General features: G+C 35.4%; 2 protein-coding genes across 4 annotated transcripts in view; one reads left to right on the top strand and one right to left on the bottom strand.

Moving 5' to 3' along the window:
• The first annotated feature begins 1,235 nt into the window (after positions 1-1,235).
• Positions 1,236-13,687, top strand: LOC106881104 (THUMP domain-containing protein 1). The gene is made up of 4 exons (XM_014931338.3): positions 1,236-1,353; positions 2,846-3,078; positions 4,878-5,354; positions 10,059-13,687. The coding sequence occupies exons 2-4, from the start codon at positions 2,863-2,865 to the stop codon at positions 10,437-10,439; spliced, it is 1,074 nt and encodes a 357-aa protein (XP_014786824.1). The 5' UTR covers positions 1,236-1,353; positions 2,846-2,862; the 3' UTR covers positions 10,440-13,687.
• Positions 11,265-14,461, bottom strand: part of LOC106881103 (uncharacterized) — a 28,098-nt gene continuing 24,901 nt past the window's right edge. For 2 of the 3 annotated variants that reach the window (XM_014931334.3, XM_014931336.3), the window contains 3 exons: positions 13,683-13,744; positions 12,470-12,505; positions 11,265-11,425 (listed from right to left, as the gene is read on the bottom strand). In XM_014931334.3, the coding sequence (XP_014786820.1) occupies positions 11,410-11,425; positions 12,470-12,505; positions 13,683-13,744 (114 nt within the window). In that variant the 3' untranslated portion in view covers positions 11,265-11,409. The remainder of the gene's footprint in view (positions 11,426-12,469; positions 12,506-13,682; positions 13,745-14,461) is intronic. The other variant, XM_014931335.3, reaches the window with a different exon arrangement.

The raw sequence follows: 14,461 nt of genomic DNA, 5'->3' as shown, positions 1-14,461 counted from the left end.
TGTGTGTATGTATGTTCACTAACAAAATTCCGTGCAGCAGGGAATTTGTCAGTGAACAGGTCGCTGTCTCAAAGCAACGAAAATATTTTGGCAAATTAAATTTAAATGTTGAAGTGAATCTAACGGTTTTTGTGTGTTTCTTAAATGGCTTATAAACACCTTCCATGCTGCAATTGTTTTCGTTCCAGCACACGATCTCAGATCAGGTCACTTGCTATGCAAGTACATCTCCGTAATATGTGTGTGTATCTGGTGGTGGTGGTGGTGGTGGCGATGATCATCATCATCATTGGTAGCAGGAACAATAGCAGCATACATATGCACACTGATACACATATATGCATACATACATACATACATATATACATACATAAACGAACTCCTACTTCTAGTCCACAAGTGTGCAGTCTCCTCCCTTTGCTTTTTCTATCGATACTTCTACTATAATGGCCTTTGCTCCTTGGAGTTAGTTAAAATCATGCTACCTCCAGTTTGGTATTCCAACTCATCTCTCTTCCCATTACTCTGCAATGTCCTCCACCACTGCCACCTCTCTCAGCTCCTGCTCAAATCACTTCATCCCGTCCTTTCTCCGAAGAATTTTGGACTTCTGTTACTCCACATCTTTCCAACCGATGTTGACTTTCAAAAACATCAGTTTTGGAGAAGTTGAAGGCATAGGCTCCACCACCATTCCCCTGACTCAAGAAGTAAAATAATTCACACATAGGCACAGGAATGGCTGTGTGGTAAGTAGCTTGTTTACGAACCACATGGTTCCGGGTTCATTCCCACTGCGTGGTACCTTGGGTAAGTGTCTTCTACTATAGCCTCGGGTCTTGTGAGTGAATTTGGTAGACGGAAACTGAAAGAAGCCTGTCGTATATATGTACCTATATATGTATGTGTGTCTGTTTGTCCCCCCAACATCGCTTAACAACCGATGGTGGTGTGTTTACGTCCCTGTAACTTAGCGGTTCGGCAAAATAGACCGATAGAATAAGTACTAGGCTTACAAAGAATAAGTTGTGGGGTCGATTTGCTGGACTAAAGGCGGTGCTCCAGCATGGCCGCAGTCAAATGACTGAAACAAGTAAAAGAGTAAAGAGTATACAGATTTGACATTTAGGAAGTCGTTTTAACCGTGAAGCAATAAGTTATCAAGGGAGATAATTAAAATATCAAGGGAGATAATTTAAATATCAAGGGAGATTACTGACAAATTACAAACAAACGCACCACGTGTTCTTTCACGTCGTTCTTGTTTATTTCTGTATATCGTTGAATTTCTGTCGTTTCGAGTATATATATATATATATATATATATATATATATATATTTAAAAATCAGAAGGTATGTATAAATATATTTATAACAACCGGCACAAGCATATTAACTGATCTATCAATTAATAGCTGACACATGTATAAATATTAACCGGTAACTATGTAACTAGCTTATTCTATTATTATTGAGCTTTTGAAATTTCTTTAGTGTTTATCTTTTCGTTCCATCGCTCTATTGTGGATTGTTAATGTGTGTCTCAGTAATATATTATGCTCTAGCCAGTTTACAAGGTATTCAGTACTTCCTACACATGTGCTGGTTCTCATTCCTCAATAGTGCTTTCAGTTAGGTTGCCAATACCATAGTATTCCAACTTCCTAACTCACAGTTCTCCACCCACAAATACGAAAGTGTCCCGTAATTTTAATAAACGAGAATATATATTCGCTACATCAATACACTATATATATATATATATATATATATATATATATATATATAAACCCTGCTCTCTATTATAAAGGCAGCAAAATAACAAAGGAGTATCTACGCAGTCGCTCAGCCTGTTAAAAATGATAGACATATCTCCTTCTCATCACACCCTACCGTCATAAATGAAGGATATATTAGACAATCTAATTTCTGAAATGCGGAAAAACGAAATGGTTAGGTTTGCTCGATCGAAGGTGATCTGGGTCTCAACAAAAAAACTACGCTGAAAGTTTGGTTGCGTAGTAAATGTCTTTTGAAAATGACGATTTTAAATATCCTTTCTCTTTAAGCCTTCATGTTAAGCATATTAAATCGTTTAAACTGCCTTTTGGGGAGGGGTAGGTCCTGCAAAATGTTATATGCGCGATACTAGCCCCTCCTCTACTGACTTAGTTTCATGGTTCCATTTGCATGTTGGGTAAGTTACTGAAGGAAGCCTTTTGAGTGTAATGCTACCTCAGTTTCATTCTCAAGTTGCCAAGTTTTATGTCATAGGTCCACAGTTGTTTTGGTTAGTGCATCTAATATAGAGTTTGGTTGTAACGTTACTGTTGCCATCAGTCAGCATTTGACGATGTTATTTGTTACTCTATTGGGCATTCAGTTAAAATACGAATAGGAACGAATAACTCTGTATGACAATTCCACTCATGTATAGCTATCGTGTTATGTCAAGACAAAGAGATACAAATATACACACTTTCACATATGCACACGACAAACTTCTACAAGTTTCCGCCTACCAAATGCACTCACAAAGCTTTAGTCGGCTTGGGGCTATAGTAGAAGACACTTATCCAATCTACCAGTGGGACTGAACCCATGTTACTGGGAAAAAAAACTTCTTAACCATCCCAAAGAATTTATTTATGTCCAAAGCCTACGTCTGCTTGAAATACCTATTGCTACCTGTACACCAAAGACTTACCTCTACTAAAAATCCAACCCCTACTTTACATTTTTCCAATAATCTATCTCTGTTCAAAGGCGTAACTTTACTCCAAAAGTATTCATCAACAGTTATATGAGTGAAACACTTTAATAGTTCAGTCTCATTATGTTGCAGGTTGCATAAACATCAGAATGGGAGGCAACGATGGACCAAAGGAAAAGAGTGGCTGCAAGAGATCACGTACCTATTACAAGAAATGTATGTATAAGAAACGTAAGAAATGGAACTCCATTGATGTTGGGATGCGAGGTTTTCTGGTGACATGTAATCGCAATGAAAGTCAAGCTGTTAAGGAAATGTATAATCTTCTCAATGAATACGCCGATATATTATATGGACCTGAACATGTGAGTTTTGTTTATTAATAGTATCTTTTGTAAGACGACAGACTGGCAGAATCATTACTGTGCTGGAGAAAATACTTTGCATTCTGAGTTCAAATGTCACCAAGGTCAACTTTGCCTTTCATTTTTTCAGGGATCAATAAAATAAGTACCAGTTGAGCATTGGGATCGATGTAATAACTAGCCTTCTCTTCATATTTCAATCCTTGTGCAAGGTTTGATGACTTTCGTCCTTTCAGGGTCAATAAAATAAATACTAGTAAAATACTGAACTCAATATAGTCCATTGTAACACTTCCTATTATTTTGAGATCCTTTTGGTCATCATCATCATCACCGTTTAACATTCATTTTCCATGCTGGCATGGGTTGGACGGTTTGACTGAGGTCTAGAGAGCTAGCGGCTGCACATAGGCTCCAATATGATCTGGCAATGTTTCTACAACTGGATGCCCTTCCTAATGTCAACCACTCCAAGAGTGTAGTGGGTGCTTTTTACGTGCCACCAGCACGGGAGCCAGTTAGTGGGTACTGGCATTGACCACGTTCGAACTTTTGTTTATCCATATTAGCATGGGGTAGATGAATATGTTACTGAAGCATTGTTTTACAGCTAGATGCCTTTCTTGTTTCACAAGTATCTCTTATTTCATACCCCTTCAAAAGTGCAAAAGTGAGCAGACTATTTGCTGATTGGAGAAATGAAGCAATGCCAAGAACTCTGCTTGTAGTTGGTGACTTTCATAGAGCCCAAATGTAAACACACACATACAGGGTTTCCACTTAGTTTTTTGTCTATCAGATTCACTCATAAGGCTTTGGTTGGTCTGGGGCTATAGCAGAATGCATACCCAAGGTGCTGCACAGTAGAACTAAAGTGGAAATCATTTTCTTTTTGATTTTGATTTTTTTTACCTTTTTTGTAACTTTTACTTTCCAAGGAAGAGTGTGGATATTTATTTATTTATTCACATCGTTTCAAATTAATCATGAATTATCTTGTAGCTTCTAGATCCTGATGACATGTTAGTTTATTTTTAGAATGACATTGAAGGGTAGGTGTGAGGGGCCAGATCTGACCAGTTTGAACATAAAACAGGTAGAATATTTTGACCAGATATGGCCAGTTTAAATGCTAAAGTAACTCCAGCTGATTGTTGCTGAGTGGAGTGGAATGAGGATCTCATGTCTGCTTGTGCTGAGATCAACTTACCTTTTCATCTTTCTGAGATCATTAAAATAAATGATATGTCCTAAGATTGGTGGTATCAACTTATTCTTCCCCACCTCTCAAAATTGTTGGTCTTGTGCCTAAATCAGAAACATCTCTTAAAAGGCAGAATCGTTACATCATTTGTCAAACTGCTTTTTACATTCTCAGTTCAAATCCCACTGAATTCAACATTGACTTTCATCTCTCTGGTATTGATTAAGTAAGGCACCAGTTATGTACTAAGATCTGTTCCAGTGGTTTCCAACCCTTTTATTTAAATGAGTTTTCCCACTGACCCCTTTTAATATGCTTATCCTTAAGTATGTGTGTGTGTGTGTGTGTATATATATATATATATATATATATATATATATATATATATATATATATATATATATATATATATATATGTGTGTGTGTGTGTGTGTATGTTCATGGACCACCAGGCGTCCACAGACCTCAGGTTGGGAACTACTGGTCTGTTTAATTGACTGACATTCCTCCTCTTCCCACCATGTTTAAGGTTTTGGGCCTATTTAAGAAATTAAAATGGCTTTATTTTGTTTTTCTGATATTTTATCTGATTTAGACAGAGGTGACATCAAAGAATTTGGAATCTAATGATGACAAAGAAGATTCAGAAGAATCAGCTGGTGAGATTGAAGATGAACTTGAACGAGAAGTGAAAGCCTTGAAAGACGAAAAACCTGCCGAACGGCGGTTCCAACAGGTGGACAGTGGCACAAAGAACTGTCTCTTCATCAAGACTACTCTCGAGAAGCCATGTGAATTAATTCATCACATTCTCAGTGATATTTACCAAAGTCAGGTCCAAAAGACTCGTTATAGTCTTCGTGTCCTTCCAGTGAGTACCATTTGTCGTATCGATTTGGCAGACATCACAAAGGTAGCCACGGACCTCCTGGATTCATATTTCTCCACACCTTTTGGAACAACAACAACATATGGCATTTCATTTAAGGCTCGTATGACTGCTAGAGTGACCCGTGATGATGTAATTCGGAATATCTGTCAGATTATTGAAGAGATGAATCCCTTGAATAAGGTTGGTGATGTATATAAACCTGTTGCATTAATGTTTTACAATTTAGTTTAAACATGTTTAAAATTCTGTTTATCATGTTTCAAAACTTGGTTTGCTTATTACCTTGAAAACCTGGTTTGTTTGTTCTTCATTACCATCATCATCATCATTTTAATATTCACTTTTCTATGCTTGTGTGGGTTTGATAGTTTATTGATGCAGATTTTCTTCAACTGGATGCCTCTCCTATCACCAACTCTCACCTTCCAAGCAAGGTAATATTTCCCTAAGGCCAAGTATGTTTTTCCAGATTTAGAAATGAATGGCACTACTTGTACAGCAGTGACACTCATTTACAACTATCACAAAATGTCAAGACACAAATACACACACAGATACATATATATATACAACAGGCTTCTTTTTGTCTACCAAATTCCCACAAGGCTTTCATTGCCCTGAGACTATTGTAGAAGATACTTGTCCAAGATGCCATGCAGTGGGATTAAACTTAGAACCATGAGGTTGAGAAGCAAGCTTTTTACCACACAGCCAAGCCTGCACCTATTTGTCATACCTTTAAAACCAGGATTATGGTTTAAGACTATCACAAATGAATCAGATGTTCTTAAGTGTTAGAAACATCTGATTTATCTGCAATAATCTTAAACTGAGTTTATTGATGATGTTTTTGTTCTGGATACCTTTAAAATCTAGTAATGATGCACTTTAGAAAAGATGTTTTCATATGTTAACATATCATTTTTGTATATTTTCTCACCTTACTGGAGTCGACTTATGAAGCTCTCTCTCTCCAGAATCTGTAGTGTATTCTTTGTACTAGTAACATCAAATGAAATACCCAATTCTTTATTACAAAAAACATTATTTTTGAATACCTCTTCTTGCTCATGTTCTCATCTTGCTCAATCCCTTACTACCTTTTCATGCACCAACACCACTGCTATCATTTTTCTTGGAACAGCTGCAAACATCCAATAAAAAGGCCGTCTAACTGATTGATATCAAATCACTCATTGGCAGATATCAACCTTTGGCTTGTAGACATGCTGGCATCTCACTCTGTCTTTGCCCTTCTATTATTGAAACACCTGCTCCTCACTTGCAGTGGCTCTTTCACCACTTTCATGAATCATACTCACATGCCTTACTTGTCTTTCCTCTATACTGTGTATAACTCCCAAGGTCCTTTCTCTCCAGAACATCAACCCTGTGGAATTCTCTCCCTGCCTATGTTTTTCTTGCAATTGTACAAAAAGAACATCAGCTACATTCTTGGAAGACCTATGAGAGCCATTGGCACAATCCCTTCCAGTTGACCAAACCAGTAAAAAAAAACTACATTATTATAGGATGATAAAAGTCTTGATAATTATTGAGTTAAACCAGATGCCATGTTGCTGATTAAGATTTGCAGGACTAAAATTTAAACATTACAGCAGCCACTGTTATCTTCCACATTTTTTTGCTTTTTTCAGTTTTAAAGTAGGTCACATCACTCATCATTTTAATGTCCACTATTTCATGTTTTCATGAGTCAGACACAATTCATTCAGGCAGGTTTTCTATGGTCAGATGCCCCTCATTATTTCCAAGTAAGGTAATATTTCCCTCATGGCAATGCATGTTTTTCATGGACGATTGTAAATGAATGGCATCAATTTTATAATGTTGACTCTCATTTACAACTATCATGAGGTGTTAAGATAAGGAGACACTAACGAAAATATATATGTATATCTATATCTATCTATCTTTCTATATATATATATATATATATATATATATATATATATATATATATATATATATATATATCATAAGGTTTTTAAACTTTTAAATTTTCATATTCAAAAGAGACAGAGACTTCAAATTCGATATATCGATTTATTCACCACTCTATGTTAACATTTCTGTGCCAAACTTATCCAGTGACTGGTCCATTGGATTTAGACATTTGGCACTTCTTCAGGAGTGGTTACCTTTCGAACAAAACACGAAAAAACACATACATAACTGTTATTAGGTCTTTAGGATCTCGTTAGTTTTCGTCTTTGTTATTATAGGGGAGATAACTCCTTAATTTTCTATTTTTATTGCTCTCCTGTGGATTTCCACTAGATTAATTAATTATTTTGTTTATTTCTCTTTACTATACTATATTACCCGTATACATATGCATACATACACTTTACCCGTATACCTATCCATATATACATACACACACATACATATGTATACACATATACGTACACACACACACATACACATATATATATATATACATATATATACACATATATACATACACATATATACATATATACATACACATGCACACACACACATACATATATATACATATATATATATATATATACATACATATACACATATACACATATATATATACACATACATATATATACACACATACATACAAATACAACACACATACATATATACATACACATGCACACACACATACATATACACATATATATATATATATATATATATACATACATATATATACATATATATATATGTATACATATATATATACATACATATATATACACACACACACACACACTCTTTTATGCACTCATCCATATATGCATAATTGCACATACATAAACATACATGAGACATCATGCTGTACTTCATCACATCTTGAGATCATTTATACCAACGAAATGTACCTCTTATGATATGCGTACATTTCAGAGCATTATTCTTTACTTTATTAATCAATTTATCCTTAGAGAAGAGTATGTGGTACAGTTCCACCGTACAGAGCGAACAATACTTTCTTCCTCTCTCATATAGCATTGATCTAGCTATTATAGACCATTCTAATGAATAGTTTATTACTTTCCTTAAGACCCCAGATGTATTTGCTAAGACTAGTGCTAGCCATTTTCTTCCTATCTCTAAAGCATGAGAAATGGTTAGAAATTCTACGGCATACCTGTCCTGAAGTGCACCCCATGTATGTCATGGTATCTGTTTGAGTCTTTACTTTGCATTGATATATTATATTTTTGACTTTCGCATTAGGTCCTTCAAATTTTATTCTCCTAGGGTTTACCTCTTTTACTGTGATTATGCTCTTACTCCTATTATTAATAAATGAACCTCCATTATTATTATTATTATTATTACTACTACTATCATTATCACCATTATTATTATTATTATTATTACCATCATTGTTATCATTATTATTATTATTATTATTCAAATTCTCATTCCTACCTGTTTCCCTAGACTCAAGTATTTTAATGTTATGTGCTGCTATTATCTGTGCTATGTTCCTAGTATTTGAAAATCCAAATCTGATTATATGTGTGTTGATAATCTTACCATAGTGTGAGCTCCTTGGGAAGTGTCTACCTATCACTTCTCTAAACTTAGCTATCAGATTACTCCTGATATTTCTCCCAAATGGGATTATGAGCCAGATTTTATTATCCTTATTATTATCCTCATGGTTATTAATATTGTTTTTAAAGAATTTTAAGTTACCTATGTTGTTTTTATGAGGGTACTTTGGTTTATTTAGTTTATTTACTTTGTGTTTATTCCTATTATTATTATTATTATTATTATTATTATTATTGTTGTTGTTGTCAGTTGTTTCAATTCCTTTGCTACCATTTTCAATATAGGAGACCCTTTCTTTATATCCTGCCTTATTTAGTGCTGCATTATAGAAATTAGCTTCATTATATATATATATATTTTTTATTTTATATATATATATATATATTTATATATATATATTTTATTTTATTTTATTTTATATTATTGTTTCATTTTTGTTATATTGTTTTAACCACCAACTTCTCCCATCTTTTAACACTATCCTTCTAGCTAATATAAACTAGTATTGTTTATTTAACATTCACTCTACACTAAATTGTGGCCCAGTATGGACGGATTCCGGAGTACCGAGGAACTTCTGTGTAAATTAAGAATTCTACGAGGTATATTACAATGGAAAATACCAAACAGAATCTCACCTTTTATCTATCATGTTTCTTCCTACTTTAACTTATTCTATGTGATATAATTCTTGGGAAAGAATACATTTGCGGCTGAAGATAGCTTTATACTATGATGCAACAACTATAAAGCTTGAAACACATGTACCGCAGAATCCTTTGTGTTTTGTTTTTATTTTATATTTCCAATTTATATATATATATATATATATATAGTAATGGTACCATGTAAAAAAACACCCAGTACACTCTCAAAAGTGGCTGGTATAAGGAAGAGCATCCAGCTGTAGAAACCATGCCAAAACAGACTATGGAACTTGGTGTGACCCCTTGCTTTGCCAGTAGCATAGAAAATGGATGTTAAATGATGATGATTATATGAATTCTGAGAATCATGCACCTAACACATGTATAATTTTTTGCATATTGAAATTAATACTACATGAAGAATGTTGTGAAGCAGCCATAATTTTCTAGAAGTCACATGGTTAAATAAGTCTATATTCACATCTCAAAACTTTGTTTTGTAAATCTTTCATAACACAAGAACCTCTTACCAAGTCAGACTAACTCAATTAGGTGTTTTGGGGAACAACTAGTTTCAGACCAAAAGATCATTGATCAACCACTTGTACATAAAAAAAAAACAGCCTACTATTGATGATCTTATGAAATGTCTCACTTGTTCTTGCAGGTTAACTACAGTACACCAGACTTTATTGTCATTGTGGAGTTCCTGAAAGGATTTTGCTGCCTAAGTGTTGTGAAAGATTTCTACAAGTTCCGCAAGTACAATCTACAGGAGACAGCCAGAGCACTGCAACGCCTGGCTGCAAATCAATGTGAAACCACAGAAGAACAACCAAATGCTACAGCTCTAGCAGAGAGCACACCTGACACTAATCTCATTCATGCCAGCACTCTTGCTAAATCTGACTCTAAAAATGAATTAAGTGCTACCATTGTCAATTCCAAGGACAAGTTAAACACTAATAGATCTAACTGTACTGAAATACAGAATGATTGTAATCAGTCTAGTGAAAAATCAGAAACAGAAACTGGTGAGAAAGTTTAGCAAGAACTGTTGTGAACTAGTTCCATTGCTGGCAGCAGTGCAGATCGGATGAATTTTAAGAACGTGTGCAGTCTTTTGAAATCAACTCCCTAAGATGTACTTTCCTGTTGTTTGTTTCATTCAGTTCTATTTAGTTGTAAAAATATCTGTTACCATTTCTTTAAACCCTGCTGTTCTGTTGTTATTTTTTATAGGTTTTATAGAAATGGGACACAGGTAAAGATATGGCAAAAACTCCAGTATATTACTGGTATTTATTTTGACAATCTTAAATGGAGTGACAAGAGAATCGGGTTATTACTACTTTGGACCTTCACTTTTTGACATATAATAAATTGTGTATGAAAGATTATTAATATAGATAAACCCATCATCAAAGTATCTGATATCTTACAAGAGATAAGTAGACAGACAAGTAGTTAAATAGATAGATATACTGGAGACAAGTAGTTTAACACAGTAATGAGTGATTCCCTGCTTTACTTACAGTTAGAGATGTGATCACAGTATGGTGTAAGTAAGAGGACGCAAACAGCTGTCTCACCTGCTTGTCTGATATGTTATTGACCTGATCAACCACTGTCCACTGCAAACTCTTTTCAGGAACCAATTCCAAAGATGTTTTTTGATGCAAGAGTTTACTCCCAGACTGGAGTGTCTGATCTTCTTCAGTCCATCAGAAAAAAAGTGAAGCCTCATTGGTTGATCAGTGACCAACTCACTTTACATGACAAGCTGGTCTGACTGCAGACAAATGTTCTTTCAAAAACTAAAGAAACAAGGTTAGGAGGTGGCATCTACAAACTGAACCAAGTTATTCCAATATGAGTTACACACAAATATTTTAATCTTTAATTGGTAAATCATCAATCAAATTAATTAATTAAAGTGAGAATGAGGCAGAAAATGGTCAAGTTCTTGTTCCAAACCTCATCTGAGCATTTTTATCCATTGAGGGCCGTGATGTTCTTTAATTACCTTCATTTCTGTTGACAAAAAAAAATAACAGAGAAATGTTTTAAATACTGAATAATGTAAAATGAATGAAATACAAAGGTTATTTATTAACTACATAATTGTGTGTGTAAACCTGAGCAGGAAGAAGGCTCCAGAGTTACCTGCTCCTGGGGAAATAAGATCAGTCAAAGAATTTAGTATATTTTATTAATCCCAGGTAAATTTGATGATAGCAGTGAGATTTAGTTGCTAAACAACTAATTACATGGCCATTGGTTCAAACCGTTCTACCATTGTGTTGTACCTTTGGGCAAAGTATAATCTGGTTTGCACCTAGGTGGCACAACCACTTCTTAACATCAGAAGTAGGACGAACAGGCTGGCATGGAAATGTGAAACATCAGTAAAACAAATCTTGTATATGTTTGTGTGAAACGTCAAAAATCTAATGTAGATGATTTTTGTGATTACATCTATTTAATTTCTTTAATGTCCTACTTTAGTCTTTCGTTTTTGTCACTTTTGAAAAACCATTGCTTCATCATCATCATCATCATCGTTTAATGTCCTTCTTCCATACTGGCTAGCCAGGCAGGAGCCTGCATCAGACTTCTCTGTCTGTTTTGACACGGTTTTTATGGCTGATGCCCTTTATAACACCAGCCACTGAGTGGCACCAGCACAGACGAGGTCAGTTTCAGCATGGTTTTTACAGCTGGATGCCCTTCCAGATGCTAACCACTTTACTATGTGGTACCAGCACTGGCAGAGTCACCAAGTAACTTGCAAGACAAGAAATCTTTGAGAGGAGAAGAGGCATTGGAGGATGCAATCTTGTGCCAGATGATGAACGGTTAGAGTATGACAGACAAAATGTCTTGCTGTAGAAGAGGTACATGGCTACCCGGCCAGAGTTTGACATAATATTCCTTAAGACAAACTTCACTCTCTCAGTTTATCAGCCATCTTCTCACAGTAGTCAGCTGACTCATTGACTGTCTACTATTAGAATAAAGCTAGTAAACAGAGTAAGAGAGAGAAACATTTGTATGTAACAGTCATTGTTCACTTACCGTGGTGGAGGAGCTTGCCAAGAGGTATGTTTAATCCTGTATGGAAATAAATTGAAAGCAGTGAAATTGTTTGGAATGAAATAAAACAAGAATCAGATTGGTGTTAAGTTTTGTGTTGGATAGCCCCCACCATCATCTTTGCTGTGATACAGTTGTAGCTCATCAATGTAATCATTCAGTATTTCTAGTCATTTCTCGTGATGTGAGATACATGTTTGGCTAGTGAGCATACAATACTATCCTGTTTAATACCAACCCTACTAATTAGACAGCTTTTACTCACCAGTGCAACTCTTACAAACACTCTTACCTCCCAAACTGCAAGCAGTGATTTTAATTCCTTGCTAAAAGAATTTCTACTAATTCTGTGGAATCCACTTTCCCTTTATTTTTCAATCACATGGCTTTCTAAGCCATATATCTTAATACAAATCATTCACATTTGTAGCCCACTTTGCATCTAACTCTACACAATTGGTAAATTTTCAAAACTATCTCTCTCTCCATTACACCAAGCTAATCATTTTCCTATATACACACCAAATGTGGAAGAACATTGGGTCACTTCAAAACAATCAAACCAGATCTTCACACTGTCTTGTCCATTGTCTTCAAACAATGCAACCCAAAGTTAACAGATTTTCTACAGCTGGATGCCCTTACTGTTACCAATCCTCACCTGTTTCCAAGCAAGGTAATATCTCTTCATAGTTGGACATGATTATACACAACTGGAAATGACGGTGACACTTGCTTACAACTATTGAATGATGTTAAGACAAAGAGATACAACAAACAAGCACACACTCATGTATGTATATATACACAAACGGCAGGCTTCTTTCAGTTTACACCTACCAAACCTCACAAGGCTTTGGTCAGCTCAAGGTGATAGCTAAAGACATTTGCCCAAAGTGTTGTATATGTCTTCTACTTAGATCTAAGAATAGGGAGAGAACTTCTGACATTTGTTTAATATAAATCTTAGGGACAAAGAAGTATTTAGACAAATTAGATGTATTTCTTTTTTTTACCTCTAAATGACTGTTAAAATGTGGGATTACTCTAGCTTCTAACACAAAATGTAATTTTTGGTTGTGAACTAAGGTAAACCAGCTTGAAATTCTATTACCTGTTTTGACTGGCTATATTAACTACAATCAACCACACTGAAAAATTATTGTCGGGATTGGATAACCAATAAAATGCTTACTCCACTTTCTTGTGTTGATATTTTCCCTTCTTTGCTTGTGGTTTGTGGATAACTCTGGTTTTCTGTGAAAGATGATAAAAGTAGAATGAGTAAACTGTCCACTGGACAGCAATATCAATTACAGCAGTAACACACCAGCATCAGTTGTCAAGCGATGTTGTGGGGACAGACACACATATATATATATACATATATATACGATGGGCTTGTTTCAGTTTCCGTCTACCAAATCCACTCACAAGGCGATAGTAGAAGACACTTGACCAAGCTGCCATGCAGTGGGACTGAACCCAGAAGCATGTGGTTGGTAAGCAAGCTACTTACCACACAGCCACTCCTGCACCTAAAATTTTAGTAAGACCCTTTAATGCAGGCCCTGGGTGAGACTGAACCCTGCTCAGGATGGTCAATGTAGTTGTCTGCTTATGTCTCTACCCACAAGGCCACCAAGACACCCATATATATATATTTCGAAACGCCGGTGTTAAAACAGGGGTAGCTGATGAAGGAAAATGTTCTCTATGTGGCTTGTGTGTTTTCTTGTCTACGTTTGTTTGCAATGTCCTGTACCCAGATATGCACCTATACATACAGATGGATGTCGGTATGCACATACCTGTACGTATATATGCCTATACTCATTTACTATTTGTTTTTATATATATATATATATATATATATATATATATATATACCATTTTGAGCGTGACCGTTGCCAGTGCCGCCTGACTGGCCTTCGTAGGGTTTTCGAGTGAGATCGTTGCCAGTGCCCCTGGACT

This window comes from Octopus bimaculoides, chromosome 5 (genome assembly GCF_046866305.1).
Source record: "Octopus bimaculoides isolate indiv1 chromosome 5, ASM4686630v1, whole genome shotgun sequence".
NCBI lineage: Eukaryota > Metazoa > Mollusca > Cephalopoda > Octopoda > Octopodidae > Octopus > Octopus bimaculoides.
Note: the sequence above shows the minus strand (reverse complement) of the source record. Positions and strands in the feature narration are given on the sequence as shown.

What these genes read in the sequence shown, in the direction of transcription:
- LOC106881104 (XM_014931338.3), top strand. Translation starts at nt 2,863, where the DNA reads ATGGGAGGCAACGATGGACCAAAGGAAAAGAGTGGCTGCAAGAGATCA. An exon ending in TATTATATGGACCTGAACAT is followed by an intron (nt 3,079 to 4,877) that starts GTGAGTTTTGTT and finishes TATCTGATTTAG; the next exon opens with ACAGAGGTGACATCAAAGAA. An exon ending in AGATGAATCCCTTGAATAAG is followed by an intron (nt 5,355 to 10,058) that starts GTTGGTGATGTA and finishes TTGTTCTTGCAG; the next exon opens with GTTAACTACAGTACACCAGA.